This window comes from Fonsecaea nubica (genome assembly GCF_001646965.1).
Source record: "Fonsecaea nubica strain CBS 269.64 chromosome Unknown Scaff1, whole genome shotgun sequence".
Taxonomy (NCBI): Eukaryota; Fungi; Ascomycota; class Eurotiomycetes; order Chaetothyriales; family Herpotrichiellaceae; genus Fonsecaea; species Fonsecaea nubica.
In genome coordinates this window covers 581,402-596,615 of record NW_019173674.1, presented here as the reverse complement: position 1 = coordinate 596,615, position 15,214 = coordinate 581,402, and the positions used below count along the sequence as shown (strand labels likewise).

The following is a 15,214-nucleotide window of genomic DNA, read 5'->3' as shown; positions in this document are numbered from 1 at the left end:
CTATCTCTTAACGGACAATCGTCCCTCCTTGGGCGCCCGTATAGGGAGCGTCGAATCCGTAGATAGGAGTACCCATCTATATTTTACGTGCCTGATTAGCTTTCGGGTAACTGGCTTGCTGGCTGGAAGGAAGGGAGGGAGGAAGAAGCAAGCTCACTCGATAAAGGACAAAGATAACATCTCTGGTGGTAACGGTCTATATTTCCTCATTGATGGTAAGTCAGTCAGTCAGTCAGTCAGTCAGTCAATTAAGCTGCTTCTGATACCCGATATCGACATATAACTCAGAATCGCCGAGATTGTGGCCAACCTACCCGTCTTCTCTTCCCATGGACACCCTCGAGAAGCCCGTCCTCGTGATTAGGATCACTCGAGTTACCGAGAACAAGAGTGAGGTTTTTTATGATCTGCAATTGTTAGACAACAAAGGCACAGACAGACATTGTGTCAGCGAAACCTCGACGATCGGTAGCCGAGACAGAAACGTCGAATATCAAGTAGACTTTTGTTTCCTCTCCTTTCATTCTTTTTTCTCTGGACACTTGGGACTCTCACCAGGTGGAGTCTCGCCTGCAAGACTTCGCGGGTCGCATCGTAGATGCCTTGTTGAATGCGGTATATACCTCCCCTACGCGCGAGGCGTCTGTATGATCAAACATCATCGAGTTAGCATGGGTGACACATGAGTGAGATGGTCGGAGCGAGAGACGTACCTGATATCTCCTCTGGCTGGTAGTTGGGTAGAGTAAAAAGGACTAGTTAGCCAAATCGATCTTTCTAATCTTCGAGCCTGGATACAGACAGGAGCAGAGATTGGATGAGACACTAGAGGAAATGACGGGGAGAAAAACTTACTGATCGAGTGGATAGAATCTTTCAATAATTTTCTGTGCCGTCTCGGAACTGTGTGTCCGTGTAAACCCTTCCCACGAAAGGTGAGTTGAGATGCTGGCATGATGAGTTCTTGAGTGCCTGTGAAAGCGAGAGCGACTGTTGAGAAAACAGCAAAGGGCAGGGAGGGGCAATATGGGAGCGGAACCAGCAGGTAGAAACTGGAGATGGTTGTGAGGATTCGAGTGGATGATGGTGGTGGAATGAGTCGGTGAACCAGAATTGAGATGTGTTGAAAAAGATCAACGACTGGAAGAAGTGAAGTGAATTTATGAAGGAGAAAGGAAAGCGAGGCGAGAGGGACAAAGGTAGCGTGAAGAACAAAGAAACCAGTGAAGAATGGAACGAGAGTGTCGAAAAATTACACATTAGACAGCTGGGTTAAGACAAAGCATCTCCCATATTCAAACCATGCTTTACCTATCCTGCCCTCATCCAATTTCTATTCCAGTCATGCAATGTCATGAATACAAGAAACCTGATTAGGGTTCTTGTCTTTATGAGATAAACGTCGCCTCACTGAAGACTTTGCCAGGCTCCGAGATCTCGGGCTCATCGCCGACCTTGATCTTCAGCTCGAGCTGATCATTTGAGAGATACTGCGCGGCATATTAGTATTTGTACAGAAGTTCGGGAAAGGCCACAGGGTCTTGTTACCTGGAAAATGTGTGGCTTCAAGCCAGTCGCATGACCAATGAAAGACTTGACGAAGCCGGGCAAATGTGCCAGGACGTCCACCCGATCTGATTTGGCTGGTAGTTCGCCCCTGATTTCACCATGAACAGCTTTGCCATCCTTCTGTCCGTCCCATTTCCATAATATCGTCCTTGGCTCGGGCCAGTCGTGGGGAGTCTCTCGCATCGACGTGAGATGTTCAGCGGTACATTCGCCAGCGAATATCAATTCTCCATCTTTGGCGATACCACCGACTCCAACTGTAGTCTTTCCGTAAGAGGCAGGTGTCGTATATTCCATCAGAATGGCCGAATAGTCCTTTGTATGAATGTTGGCAAAGTTCCACCTATTTGCCAAGTGGTGTGGCTTCATTCCTTGAAGTGCGTAGATATAAGTGCCTTTACCCTCCAAGTTGTACGTCTTAGTAGGCGTCTGCATGGTGCCGGTCACTGTACACCGCAGCCAGAAAGCGTGTCGCATTGAGCCCCACGGATGCTTGTGATCAGTGCCAAAGTAGGTTGTGCCATCTTTACCGACTTGAAACCCCGGCGCCGCTTTTTTAACGGTCAAGTTGACAATGCAGTTGTCATTTCTTGCAGATTTGATTGTGTACGTGTCACCCGCCTCGTTCATTTCCAGAGCCACATTATCGGCGTAGAAGCTTGTCTTCGGCTCGTCGAAGCCGTAGTCTTTCAGCGGATCCGAGCACCAGAGATGTTTTCCTGGGCCTTCGTAGTCGAAGATTTTGCTGTTGAACTGCGCGGTGGTATGGAGTCCACTACAAATTGACGGTCAGCGGTGTACTCATCAGCGGCCTGTCCTTCTGATTGCACAATCCTTACCCAACATTGCTGTAAATGACTTGAGCGAGGGCGGTCGTCCCATCATCAGCATAGAAATAAAACGTCTCGGTCTCAACATTTGTGTGGTCCATGGCCTTCCACCGCAAATCATCCTTGGACAGGATAGAGTAGGGCACTTCCTGTTTGGTCACAGGTTGGACTGCGGAGGGGCCATATTCAGGTTCCTCGGTGCCCACAACATTGGCTAACTGCTGCTTGAACCAATTCATATTGTCTGTAGTACTGTGTTGCAGAATCTGAAGAGAACGGCAGGGAAACCAACGGGATGTTTATCAGTTACAATAGGCAAAATGTAAGCCTGTGGATGTACGGGGAGGTCTAGATAATAATTGATGCATCAGCCATCCAGGGGAAACTCGACGTCACTATAGGCGAATGGGGTGCCAGGAGTGCCTTGGGGGGAAATGGTTGTCGCACTTAAAGAGCCGCCCACTGACTAACAGAAATTTGAAGGCTAGGCTTCCCCTTTGCAGGCTTAAAGCTCAGGTGCCTTGTGGCCATCTGGGCGGATGCAGACGGGACGCCAGTCAGTAATCTGCGCTAGATCTTTCGGGGCTTAGTCGCCAGTAACTGCGCTCCCTGCCGCTGGCGCTACGCGGGTCAAGTTTGCTCTATCGAGACTGGAGCTTCAATATTTTCTAAAAGATTCATCGCAATCTCAAGCTCCTTATTAATTTATCCTTCTCCTCTCCATTTGGAGCATAGTTGTTCCTGGCACCCAAATTGCCAGATTCCTCTACCACCGGTTGACGTCTGCGTTGACAACCCAATCCTCACATTGAACCTGCACATAGCAATTCCATCATGGCGAAGAAGGCACCAGCTCGTGACCAGATTGTCAAATTGATTGTGGGCGCTGGTCAAGCCAGTCCAAGTCCTCCCGTAGGCCCCGCGCTAGGTAGCAAAGGTGTCAAGAGCATCGACTTCTGCAAGGTACGTATATTGGACCGAGTGGCCGAGAAATGGTCTTGCTGATGCTGGGGAAGGAATTCAATGCCCGAACCGCACATATTACCCCTGGTGTACCAATTCCGGCTCGAGTGACAGTCCGGCCTGATCGCTCCTTCAGCTTCGACATTCGCACGCCCAACACATCTTGGTTACTCCTCCAAGCTGCTGGAGTGAAAGAGGTGAAGGGGAAAATCAAAGGGGCGCAACGGCCAGGCCACGAAAGTATCGGAACAGTGTCACTCAAACACATATACGAGATTGCAAAAATCAAACAGAGTGAGACACGGCTATCTGGATTAAGTCTCGAAGGTCTCTGCAAATGCATCATGTGGCAATGCAAGTCGATTGGCGTTAAAGTTGTGCCGTAACCCGAGCCACCAGATCAAACCTCGGAGCAGCTGTGATTTCAGCCGCATTGCTCGCCGACCCATGACGGAGCATTCTACCGATGAAATACTCACAAATCCCGTCGATACCTACATTTGGCAGATCCTGCGCCTCCACGGAAAGGGACCTAGAGGATTGTGGACTCACTGGGGTCTGGGAAAACAATATCCTCTTGTACCATACAATCTCAAGCTTTGGGTATGAGGTTAGACGACTGGCGGAGAAAGCTACCACGGAACCTAGGATGACAACTGCTTTGGTGTCGGGCGAATCCCCCAGATGGGCCGCGGTAGAGCGCCCTTACCCGCAACACGTTCAGATGCATCGGGTCGCAGGAGCAAACAGCACGTCCAGCATGAAGATGATCATATTTCATCTCTTTGGGAGACAAGGATCTGCCTGGGGCTATGCCGAGAGAAAGCCGAGATGGCATGGACAGGAGCCCGAGGACAGATATTGGACACTACTCTACCTCCTTTTCGACTATCTTGCATCAAACAACCACGCGACCCCGTGGGGTCAGCGTCAATTCCAAGGACGAACTTGCCTCGGCGAGGGTCATCTTGTGCGATGGGTTCCGGTGGATTAGGAGGGTCACAAAGTGTAAGAGAATCAGGCCCAGTGGCTCATGTAATGCAAAACGGTCACTGTACACGCATCGTCAAATCAAAAGTCCCTCGGCCTGACAATGTTGAACTCGTTTTTCGGGAAGCAAAAAGAATACGAGAACGAAGATGACGTCTTGCCTGAAAGAACCTTGGTGCCTCGCGCTCAGGCAGACGGCGACGACTCGTCAGTCGCGAAGAGCTAAGGTGTGGATGTATGATATGATATGCAGCATTGTCATCATATTATTTCCTCCGGCTGGGCCGGAAGGGAACCCTCGCATGAGGAAGCTGGAGGCAAAAACCCCGAGCAATAATAATACCTAGTCGCAATGGAAGAAGCAGTTCTGCAGATGAACGGATGTCACACAACCCAAAGCCGGTCGGTTGTTTCTGCGCTCCGCTCTTTGGTCCGTTGAGCCGTGGAGTCGTCGTAGCATGGAAGTGGTAGTGGGTGGGTAGAAGGCTATCTGCGATAGCCATCATTGAGGTTTGGGATTCCCGCGAGCCCGGTGCTCATGAGCTCGATCTGGCATCTCTGGTCAGCCTAAATGACATTATCCCATATGTCAGAATGGAAAAAGGGTCCTTGCTCTTCCCTAGGCCCATCAAGTGGTGGTGCCGTGGAGGGAGGTACGCACCACACAAGTAGGGACCACCACCAGGGGAACTCTGAAAACACGCAGCCGGTAGAATGTCTGTCCCGCTGCAAGGACTAATGATGTGCTGAGAAGGGACACAATAGGCTTGGGTAGCGGCGTAGCGGGGCAATTTATGAACATCCCACCTTTTTTGTCTCGTTGCGCTAGGTTGCTAGTGGTGGTCATTGTGGTGGTGGCTGCATCTGAGTCGCTGAAACTTCTCCCGCTTGCCCTCCCGCATCTCTCGAAAGACCTTGTTGGGTTATTAAGTGAGCATACAGCTGTTATTACTGTACCTGACGTTCTTTGGACACCGCTTTCATATGCCAGACCAGGCCACGACGGCTTCTAGCTATCCTGCCTCCTGCTGTCTCACTTCCTACCTTCCCATCTGTCAAACCTGTTGAACCTGTCGCTCCACCAGATCCGCTTCTTCTCGGTCCTTCCGACTGTGTTGAATGAATCGGAAGCAAGAAATTAAAATCTCGCAGTCGACGTAACTGAAAAGCATGTGAGTTCCATCTCTCGTCCTGACCCAGCCAATGCTTTTTCGTTACCCGTATTAGCTCATTTGTTCCTCCCGATGAGCCACCCCAACACAGTGTTCTCTGATTCTAACCTCTATTCTAACATGCGTTTGAGCCAGATCTTTCATTTCTAGCCATATCTCAGTTCTTGCTGTCCTCAGGAAAGTCTATCAGGGACCACCACTCGTTAATGTAGTCGATCACTCTCGCTTCCGATCTCTACCGTAATCACCACTATCCCGGCCCACGATCTTCCGATAACCATGACCTCCAAATTGTCCGCGATGTTTTTACCCGGCGATGATTCTAAAGCAGACGCAGGTACGGGAGAGATGTTGAAAGAGCAGAATCTGGGTACAAGTGGCTGACTCGGCGACCATAGATGCTACAGCGCAGCAAGAACCGCAACAGAACACCCAGAAAAAAGACAATCCAGAGTCAACGCAAGGGGCTGTGCGATTTGCCTCGCAACATGAAGAGATAGATCCTCTGGACGATACGAGGCGTCCTTCAGAAGCTGGCGGGGTAAAGAATGAAGAGCTCAGCCCCGAGGCACACGAACAGATTAGGAATTTGGCCATGTCTCTACAAAAGTCACGGTTGCAGGAGAGCCGCCTGGCACATTTTGCCTACGAAACGGTGTCCATGCCTCCCTCACGGGTACGCGGAATCTTTCATCTTACTGTATCAAAGCTGACAAGACGGTTTCAAGGTTCCTTCAAGAGACAGTGAGACGCCGGGTACACCTCGTAGTTCAGTAAGACAAGGACACGGCTCCATGTCCTCTGCTTTTCAATCGCCTCCCTTGACACCGCATGGCTCAAAAGACGGGAAGCAAGACTCAATCGCAGCTGGACGTGGCCAGCAAGGCCAAAACGCAATAACTCCGCAAACATCCCCACCTCCAGACTCTCAGAGCAAGAGACTATCCCAGTCGATATCGCCTTCTCATCCCGTCTCCCCGCCTCGGACCTCCGACCAGCCGCCAACGAAGCCAGAACAAGGCCACGAGCGACGTATAGCCAAGTTCGAAATAGGCCCGTCCGAATCTGCTACCCCAGCCGATCAGAGTCCCGTCGGAACACCCAAACTTGGACCTTCCTCCCCACAACTCGGAGCCCAACAGAAGCCCCCCGAGCCGCGGCATTTCGGAAGCCTGGGAAGAGGCTCCCTGGCCCCGGCCATTGCGGCGGCGGCAGAGCGAATACCACGACAATCAAGTTCTACAGATCTCGCTGACAAGCGAGGATCGATATTTGGATCGAACAAGAAAGATCCATATTCTCACGTCACTGACAGTGGTAGCGAGAAGAGTGGCTTAGATGGGAGAAAACATGGATCAATGTCTGAACTAAAACGATTCTTCAGACTCGGCCATGGCCACAAGAAGCACAATAACCAGCAAGACTCTTTACCATCGAGTGTACCAGCCTCGCGCAAGTCCAGCCATAGGTCGGGAACAAGAACACCTCCCCACCAAGCTCCACCATCCAATGTCCCCTTCATGGATGACCACAGCCTCGAGGCCAAGTATGGAAAATTTGGCAAGGTTCTCGGCTCTGGAGCGGGCGGTTCCGTGAGATTGCTCAAGCGAAGTAGCGATGGAGTCACGTTTGCTGTCAAACAATTCCGGGAGAAACATTCCTGGGAAAGCGAGAAGGACTACTCCAAAAAGGTCACAGCAGAGTTTTGTATCGGCTCGACTCTACACCATGGCAACATTATCGAAACGATGGACATCATCCAAGAAAATCACCGGTGGTACGAGGTGATGGAATATGCACCGTACGATCTCTTTGCCATCGTGATGACAGGAAAGATGAGCAGAGAGGAGATTGCATGTTCATTCCTTCAGATTGTCAACGGAGTCAGCTACCTGCACAGCATGGGGCTGGCACATCGCGATCTCAAGCTGGATAATGTGGTGGTAAGCGAGCACGGCATCATGAAGTTGATCGACTTTGGGAGTGCCACAGTGTTCAGATATCCTTTCGAGAACGAAATTGTACTGGCTTCAGGTTCGTGGACAACCCACCGGGTCCTTGATAAAAACAAGAGGTGCGCTAACATTATTTTGCAGGTATTGTTGGATCGGATCCTTATCTCGCTCCAGAGGTGTATGAAGAAAAGAAATACGACCCAACAGCAACGGATATCTGGTCTCTTGCGATTATTTTCTGCTGCATGTCGCTTCGCCGCTTTCCATGGAAACAGCCACGGCTTGTTGACAACTCTTACAAGCTGTTCGCTTCTCCGCCTACACCAGGCACGCCCGTCCCAGATTCACACCCTAGGAAGCCTTCGCATTTAAGCCCGAGCGAAGACAATGCCAACGGCAGTGCTAATTCGTCGCATCATCACCATCACCACTCTGAGAGCGTGGATGAAGGGCGGCCTTCGACGTCCGGTGGGGATAAACAGGAAGTGATCAAAGGCCCATGGCGGCTCCTCCGCATTCTTCCGCGGGAAAGCCGTCACATCATTGGCCGCATGCTTAAAATCGACCCAGCCGAACGTGCGACGATGGAAGAAGTTCTCGAGGACGACTGGGTGTTGAACGCACGAGTCTGTTATCAAGAGGAAAATGGGACTGTTCATCATGCAGAAGGCCACACCCACGTTTTGGAAGCCGGCTCCGGCGGACCGCCGCCAGCCAAGTAGTGGGCAAGGCTGGCGGATCGGAAACCCGCCAGGAGTACTGGAGACCGATGATGGAAGAAGGGCTATGCTATGATACGAGTATATTGCACGGCAGTACTTGACGGGATCGCATTGTGTCGCATTGGGAAGATTGAAATGTCCTGGGAGCATGATGGCTGATGGGTTACTTTGTTCTTTTGATGGCAAAGGGCCTTTGGTTTGAATGCGCGTTGGAGAGAACCAGAGTGTTTGAAAATCTCATCTACGAAGGGCCTCGATATTATTTGTAGATACCAGTTTATAACGTTCAGCCACCAATCAGACCTCTTCGAGGTATGTTTCAGCTAGTCACAAGTTCAATGGGCAAGAAAAAGAGTAAAAATACCGAGTACTGCTTCGGGACAATGTAAGCCCGTAATTAATTAGTTAATTAATCAATCAATTGATATCACGAAGACCAAGTGTGGCTCTGTGGCTCTGTCCCGCCCCCAGCTTCTGGAACAGGCACTCGCAGGACTAGCTTCTGACTGGCGTGCCATCCGCAGTCCACCATCGCCCGCACTTCACAACGGCCGCAGGCTAAATGCTACGTGATCTGCCGATGTAGCTCTCCCAGACTTCTGCAACCTCTGTAAAGGACGTCGGAGGCGAAATCGTGACCACGGTAATGTTCTTCTGACTTGATCCTGCAGAAATGGCCAGCTGAGAGACGCCGATTTTGTTTGTCGCAAAGGGCCAGAGAATCGAGGGGCTTTTGTATATCACCTGCATATGGCCAAGAAGAAGCGCCAGAGGATCAGCTATGGTTTGTCGTCTTTGCTCATCTTCTGCAGTGCGTCTGGCTAATGATGAGCAGTACTGCCTCTGGCTAGTACACCGGGTGGCCATAGACTCGGGGTAAACGGGTTAGCATTCGACGATGACCGTTCCATACTGTGCGCTGCCGCCCCCCCTTGATACCGATCGCAGAGAACGAATACTGAACCATGGTACAGATACACAGGCGGCAGAGATGGCGTCATATGCGCATGGGATCTGGACCTGGAGGCGCAGAGGGTGAATCAACAAGAGGCGGGCGCAGCAAAGGACAAGAAAAGCACTGTGTCATTCCGCAAGCAGGTGCAGGCGCATACCCATTGGGTCAATGATATTGTCCTGGTCAAGAACAACCTTGGACTGGTTTCTGCCTCATCCGATGTCACTGTCAAACTATGGAGGCCTCACGCTCACGAATCATCCCAAGCGTACACCATCGGCTCCCACAGTGACTATATCAAATGCCTCGCAACCCCTGATCGAACTGCCAACTGGGTTGCCTCCGGAGGCCTGGACCACAGGATTTGTCTCTGGGACCTTAATGGGGGTGGCAAAAATCTTGAAATCAACTTGGGAAAAGTAGAGGACGTGGTCAAGGGATCAGTGTACTGCCTACGCGCGAGAGGCTCTCTCCTTGCCAGCGGAGGGCCCGAGAGTGTCGTTCGACTGTGGGACATCAAGTCCGGCAAAGGCATAACTAAGCTTGTTGGACACACAGACAACGTCAGGGACATCCTGATCAGCGACGATGGCGATACACTGCTTACTGCCTCCTCCGACCAGACGATCAAGGTCTGGTCTATTGCGGCTGGCCGATGCATTCACACCCTGACCATGCACAACGACAGCGTGTGGTGCATGTACTCGGACGATCCTAATCTGGCTGTCTTTTATTCGGGAGATAAGTCAGGTCTGGTTGCCAAGACTGATACTCGACGTGCAATGGAAATTGACGATGGGGTGTCGGTCGCTGTGTGTCAAGAACACGATGGTATTGCTCGGGTGCTTCCTGTCGGGGACTCTGTCTGGACTGCAACCTCGAGCTCAAGCGTCAATCGCTGGCTCGATGTTGATACCGAGCTCGAGGTTGAAACACCTCCTGCATCCCCCCGCGAAGAAAGGACCGCGAGCCCAGAGGCGAGAAGTCACTTAAGCCCTGAGCCTCGGGCGTCTTCCCCTCTGCCAACTACGAACGGCACCACCAATGGCACCACAAACGGTGAAGTCGACCAGAAAAAGAAAATCCCTCACAATGCCATTCTCCGCGTGTCAAACACAGCTCTTCATCCTGGTAGGAAGCACCTAGGAAGACACCCGAATGTGTCGGCGACAAATTTGAGGAAGGCTTCCGAGGCCATGATCACCGATGATTTGAGTCTGGTCGTCCCTATCAGGGGCCAACCTGCTGAGACTATCGAGGGTCAAAATGGACTCATCAAACATGTGATGCTGAACGACAGGAAAAGGATACTCACGTTGGATACAGCGGGCGAGGTAGTGTTATGGGACCTTCTCAAGGCAAGGCACATCTCCTCCGAAGGTGATTTTCGCACACTGACGTAAATTAGTGCATTCCCATCAAGTCCTTTGGCCGTCGTCATCTCGATGAAGTTGTCCCCGACGTCAATACAACTGAAAGTGTTGCGAACTGGTGTGGTGTGGATACGAAGACTGGAAAGATCACAGTTATGCTCGAGGAGAATTACTGTTTTGATGCTGAAGTATACGCGGATGAGCTAGACTTGTCCAGCGATCTAGCCTTTCGCGAGGATCAGAGAAGTAGGTTGATTCCGGTTCGAACAAGCTGTGAGGTGACGCTGACAATCAAACTGAACAGTCAATCTCGGCAAATGGGTACTACGTAACCTGTTTTCGAAGCTCATTGACGAGGAACTTGCCCGAGATGAAGCCTATAGGAGCACACTTCAAAGCCCTGTCAGTGCTCCTCCTCCTACTGGTCTGGTTCGACCTGGTGCACCAACCAGCATCAAATTGCCAGAATCTGTTAGCGCGACGCCCATGGTGTCGCCGGGGAAAGTTGTGACGCCTCGTGCATCGGGTGGCCACTCGATGGTGCCCGCAACTCCTGGGTTGGCCATTGGCGCCGCTACACCAGGCTTTGCGCCATTGACCGCTACGCTTCCTCCCACCGCAGAAGAGCCAGCACGCACTCCCAACGGGGCACCTTCGCGGTCATCTCTAGGGCAAACCCCGCGAGTGCAAACCCCTCATGTGCAACCAACGCCTTCGGCGACGGAATCTCAGAATGTCGACTATTTCTCTTCCACCACGGCTACGGGCAATAGTCAATCTGAGGCGTCTTCGGAAAGCGAAAAGGTTCCCAAAACACCTGGGGGTGGCCCGGCAACGACAGAAAGTAACGCTCACGGTCTGGTCTCGACACCCACATCACCTACCGAGGAGAAGAAAAAGGGCCTCTTTGGCAAGAAGTTCGGCATGGGCATGTCCTTTCCCAAGAAGATGACCAGCCGCTCGTCTGCAGAAGTGAAAGCGCCTGTTGCATCGACAGAGGAGAGGTCTTCTGACACGGCTTCCGTTAGGTCTTCAGAGAAAGATGTCGAGAAGGTCAACATAGAAGACAATTTTTTCGGTGTCGTCCAGAAGATACGTCTAGAGTATGATGAGCATCTCGAGTCCAAAACGGATCAACCGCTGCCACCAGGGATCACTCCTCCTCCGCCAACAGAAACACCGGTGCTGTATCCGCCACCGCACACCACCATTATTATCCAGGAGGATAACCCCGAAAGTGGCGGATTGGCAGACCAATATAGGGGTGAGATCAGTGAGTTGGGAAATCCTGCGGAGGTGGACACACTTGAGAAGATTGCTCCGATGTGGTTGGGAGACTTGTTACTCAGGGTGAGTTCCCATCGTAATAGTGTTTGTTTCTTTAGCTCGTCTCTCCATGTCTTTTCTTGTGTCACTTGTCCGAGGGTTGAGCCACTAACCCTATGTTGCAAACAGAACCAAATCCCTTACAAGGACACCGTCAAGGTCTCTTTTGTCCTGCACCCCTATGAGAATTTGCTCCCACCCATCGCTTCACCCGATGGCAACGCTCGGCTCAACGCGAATCGCATGCTCCGCGCGAAGAAGATCATGGCGTACATCGCGGAAAGAATCGAGGCTCCTCCAGTCCAACAACAAGCTCCGCCCAGCGAGACAGCAGCAGAAGGCGAGCAGTCCACCGAGACCGAGCATTCGGATGTACCTCCTCACGCCGCCGTCGAACCAGAAGAGAGCCCAGAATCTCAGCTGAAGCCCGAGGAGTACCTGGAACTCTACTGCCAGAACCAACTGGTGCACCCCAACACGACCCTCGCCACGCTCCGCGTGCACGTGTGGCGCACGGGCGGCGACGTGGTCCTGTACTATAAAAGCAACGGCAGGAAGCAGTTGAGGTTGCCTCATCCCTCGCAGGTGCCCACGGACGTAGAGAGCGAGGAGACTACGGGTGTAGTGCGGTAGAGCTTCTGCAGGGATTTCCTAACCTTTTGTACCTTGAGTAGCTGTGCAGGGTATGCAGAGCAGAACGTCGGCGTCAAAACCAAGTGGAGACCATCACAAGGAACAAATACCACACACAGTCAAGCAAGCGGGTAACTGACTTGGGTACATATGTTCAATGCTAGAGAGAAGGCGAGGGTGAGAGCCCGCATGGCTGCATCCATTATTGGTAGACCTGGATTGACGAGAGGTGAGAGATCTGCAAACAATAAAAATGGGTGCGGTGCATTGGGATGCTGCTGTTGACAGTTTTGCTCCGAGGGGACGAAGGGGAAGAGGGAGGGAATGAAAGTTCTCAAGGAGAAGAAAAAACAAGAGAGAAAAAAGGAAAAAAAAAAACAAGAGGGAAAAGTTGCAGTACTTGTATACACGGCGGATCTGGACTGAATATAGAATGAATGACCTTTCTAATTTCCGGGCGCGACATTGAACCCGTCCAGATGCCTCCAAATTGTGCGGTCGATCGCAGATGGCGGCACCATGTCAGAACCATCAAGAGTCTTCAGGACCCAGCAGGTTCGAGACATATTGATATGTGCCGAGAAAGATTGCGCCGCCCGTACTGATCCAGCCGACACGGGGCACGAAGCCACGAAACAGACCCGCGGCGCCCTCGTCCCTCCATATCTGCTGCAGTACTTTGAGGGGGCCGGCACGAGCAGAGGCACTGCCTACCTCCTTGCGAGCGAGCATGATGCGCGTCTTCAGCACGTCGAGCGGTGTCGTGAACCCGGCGGCGATGCCTCCTGCGACACTGCCAAAGATTGCGCTCTCGGACGCGGTGACCAAGCCTTCATGGCGTCCGGTGAGTCTGTGCTGTCGATCCGAGTAAGAAGCCTTGAAATATTCCCACAGGCTGAACTGGGTGATGGTGAAGGGTATCTCGCGCATGATAGTCACTCCGCCTCCTCTGTAGAGCTCCCGGACCATAGTCGCATAGCCATCGGTCTTTCTCAACCCCAGTATGTCCTGCAGCGCGAGCAGGGCCGAGCCACCAAAAAGCCCGGCCTGGGCCCGTTGCTTGACGACCTCGGTGGGCACGCGGATCGCGCAGGCCGCGATCTCTCCGAGCGACGAGGCCAGCATGTGCGTCGAGGCCTGCCGTGAAGAAGACTGCGTCGTCGGATCAATCAGCGCCCTCTTGACGCCGTCATACACGACGAAGAAGGACGCAGCCGACGGCATAGAACCGAGCAGCGCCGAGGGAAGCCCGGCGTACATGCTCCGCAACGTCCCCTGCACGGTATGGCGCGGGAGGATGGACGCATGTTTGCTCGTCGTCAGGTTCGACTGGAGGCGCGTCTTGATCGTGTCGAGAGGATATAGCGAGAAGTCGACCGTGAGGCCGGCGAAGGCGCCCGCCTGTTTATCATGGCCATGCCGTCAGAAAATCATGGCTCGGTCGACATGCGGAGGGAGGGAGGAGGAGGAGTAGGAGGGATTTACGATGAGGGACCGAGTCCATGGCGAGTTCACGACTGTTTCTCCCCCTCGGGGAGCTGCTTGCAGGGTCACATCCTGCTCGATCATTCCTGGAGGTGCCGATGCCTTGGAGAGGCAGGAGGCGGCCCTTTCACTTTTGGGTGCTTGAGTTCCAGGTCGGCGTTGCGGAGGGAAAGTAGCAGCACTTCGTAGACGGAGTTCAATATACTTTAGCTGGTGACAATTTTCAAATGACAGGGCCGTGATCGGTCTCTCGGTCTGTCAATGTCCGAATCGGGCAATGTGTCGTGCTCCACGAGATGCTAACAACTATATCGTTCCTTTCCTACATGCCAAACCTCATAGACACCTCCGAGTATCTCACATTGTGCAAGGCTATCATGACCAACATACGGCAGACTCAAGAGAGTTTGAACCTGGTCAGAGCTGAAATATGTAGTCATAACACCCTGGACCACAAGAACGTTTATTTATTGCACTACTTTCAATCTTCGACAGCTCGAGTTACATCACCTGTATGGTGTCTGATCAGAAAGCCGCCGTCTCCCTTTCTCAGTAGAGTCTTGATCCAATCAACACCAAAGTCCCACCAGCCATGTCGGTCTGGCTTTGCCAATTTCATAAATTCCGGATCGAGGCTACCGACAGTAATATCGACAAATGCCTCTGGCGTATCAAGGTATTCGTGGTTCAGGTATGTGAGGTTTGTACCGCAACGTGAGCAGAACGCCCTCGTTGCACTATCAGTGCAGCAAAAGCGCGATACATAACTCGAGGAAGAGCTTTCAGTCTCACTGGCAGGACCAACAGCGTCGCGGGTAGACAAACGAAGAATATGCCCATTGCCCGCAGTTTCTTTCGGTTGCACGTCCCATTCCACCCAGTCGACGGGGACTATGAGCCAACATTGAACTAAACAGCCAGCTTGACGTCGGCAATCGCCACAATGGTCGATGTCAATCAAAGGAAGTCTCGTTTGGATCTTTTCGGTTGCCGAGATAGGAGTCTCGAGGGCGCCAGGAACAGCAGGGCGGTTAGCCCAGGCTGGAACTCTGACAGTGTATCGGATGGCATGGCAGTAACAGCCGCCCGTGAGATTGATGGCCTCTTTGGGGAGATACGACATCTTGCGACAAAGGAACTTGTCCAAGTGAATCCTTGTGACAGCGAGGTGTGAGAGGAAGGGTGCGCTGCGACGGTTCAGGTTAGCGAGCAGCGACGCAGGTAAGAACTTGCCTTTAGAG

At 52.2% G+C, this 15,214-nt stretch overlaps 4 protein-coding genes across 4 annotated transcripts; 2 read left to right on the top strand and 2 right to left on the bottom strand.

Annotated features, from left to right (window-relative positions):
• Positions 1-1,388: 1,388 nt before the first annotated feature.
• On the bottom strand, positions 1,389-2,638 carry AYO20_00207 (hypothetical protein; the record flags this gene model as incomplete). The annotated part of the gene is made up of 3 exons (XM_022638518.1): positions 1,389-1,490; positions 1,549-2,344; positions 2,409-2,638. 3 exons carry the CDS (start codon positions 2,636-2,638, stop codon positions 1,389-1,391), a joined length of 1,128 nt encoding a protein of 375 aa, XP_022505483.1.
• Positions 2,639-3,233: 595 nt separating this feature from the next.
• Positions 3,234-3,748, top strand: AYO20_00206 (hypothetical protein; the record flags this gene model as incomplete). The annotated part of the gene is made up of 2 exons (XM_022638517.1): positions 3,234-3,362; positions 3,416-3,748. 2 exons carry the CDS (start codon positions 3,234-3,236, stop codon positions 3,746-3,748), a joined length of 462 nt encoding a protein of 153 aa, XP_022505482.1.
• A 2,055-nt stretch (positions 3,749-5,803) lies between these two features.
• On the top strand, positions 5,804-12,488 carry AYO20_00205 (hypothetical protein; the record flags this gene model as incomplete). The annotated part of the gene is made up of 8 exons (XM_022638516.1): positions 5,804-5,861; positions 5,923-6,200; positions 6,253-7,558; positions 7,621-8,197; positions 9,176-10,490; positions 10,565-10,775; positions 10,834-11,879; positions 11,985-12,488. 8 exons carry the CDS (start codon positions 5,804-5,806, stop codon positions 12,486-12,488), a joined length of 5,295 nt encoding a protein of 1,764 aa, XP_022505481.1.
• A 531-nt stretch (positions 12,489-13,019) lies between these two features.
• On the bottom strand, positions 13,020-15,096 carry AYO20_00204 (hypothetical protein; the record flags this gene model as incomplete). Its single annotated transcript, XM_022638515.1, has 2 exons — positions 13,020-13,889; positions 14,479-15,096. 2 exons carry the CDS (start codon positions 15,094-15,096, stop codon positions 13,020-13,022), a joined length of 1,488 nt encoding a protein of 495 aa, XP_022505480.1.
• Between the last annotated feature and the right edge of the window lie 118 nt (positions 15,097-15,214).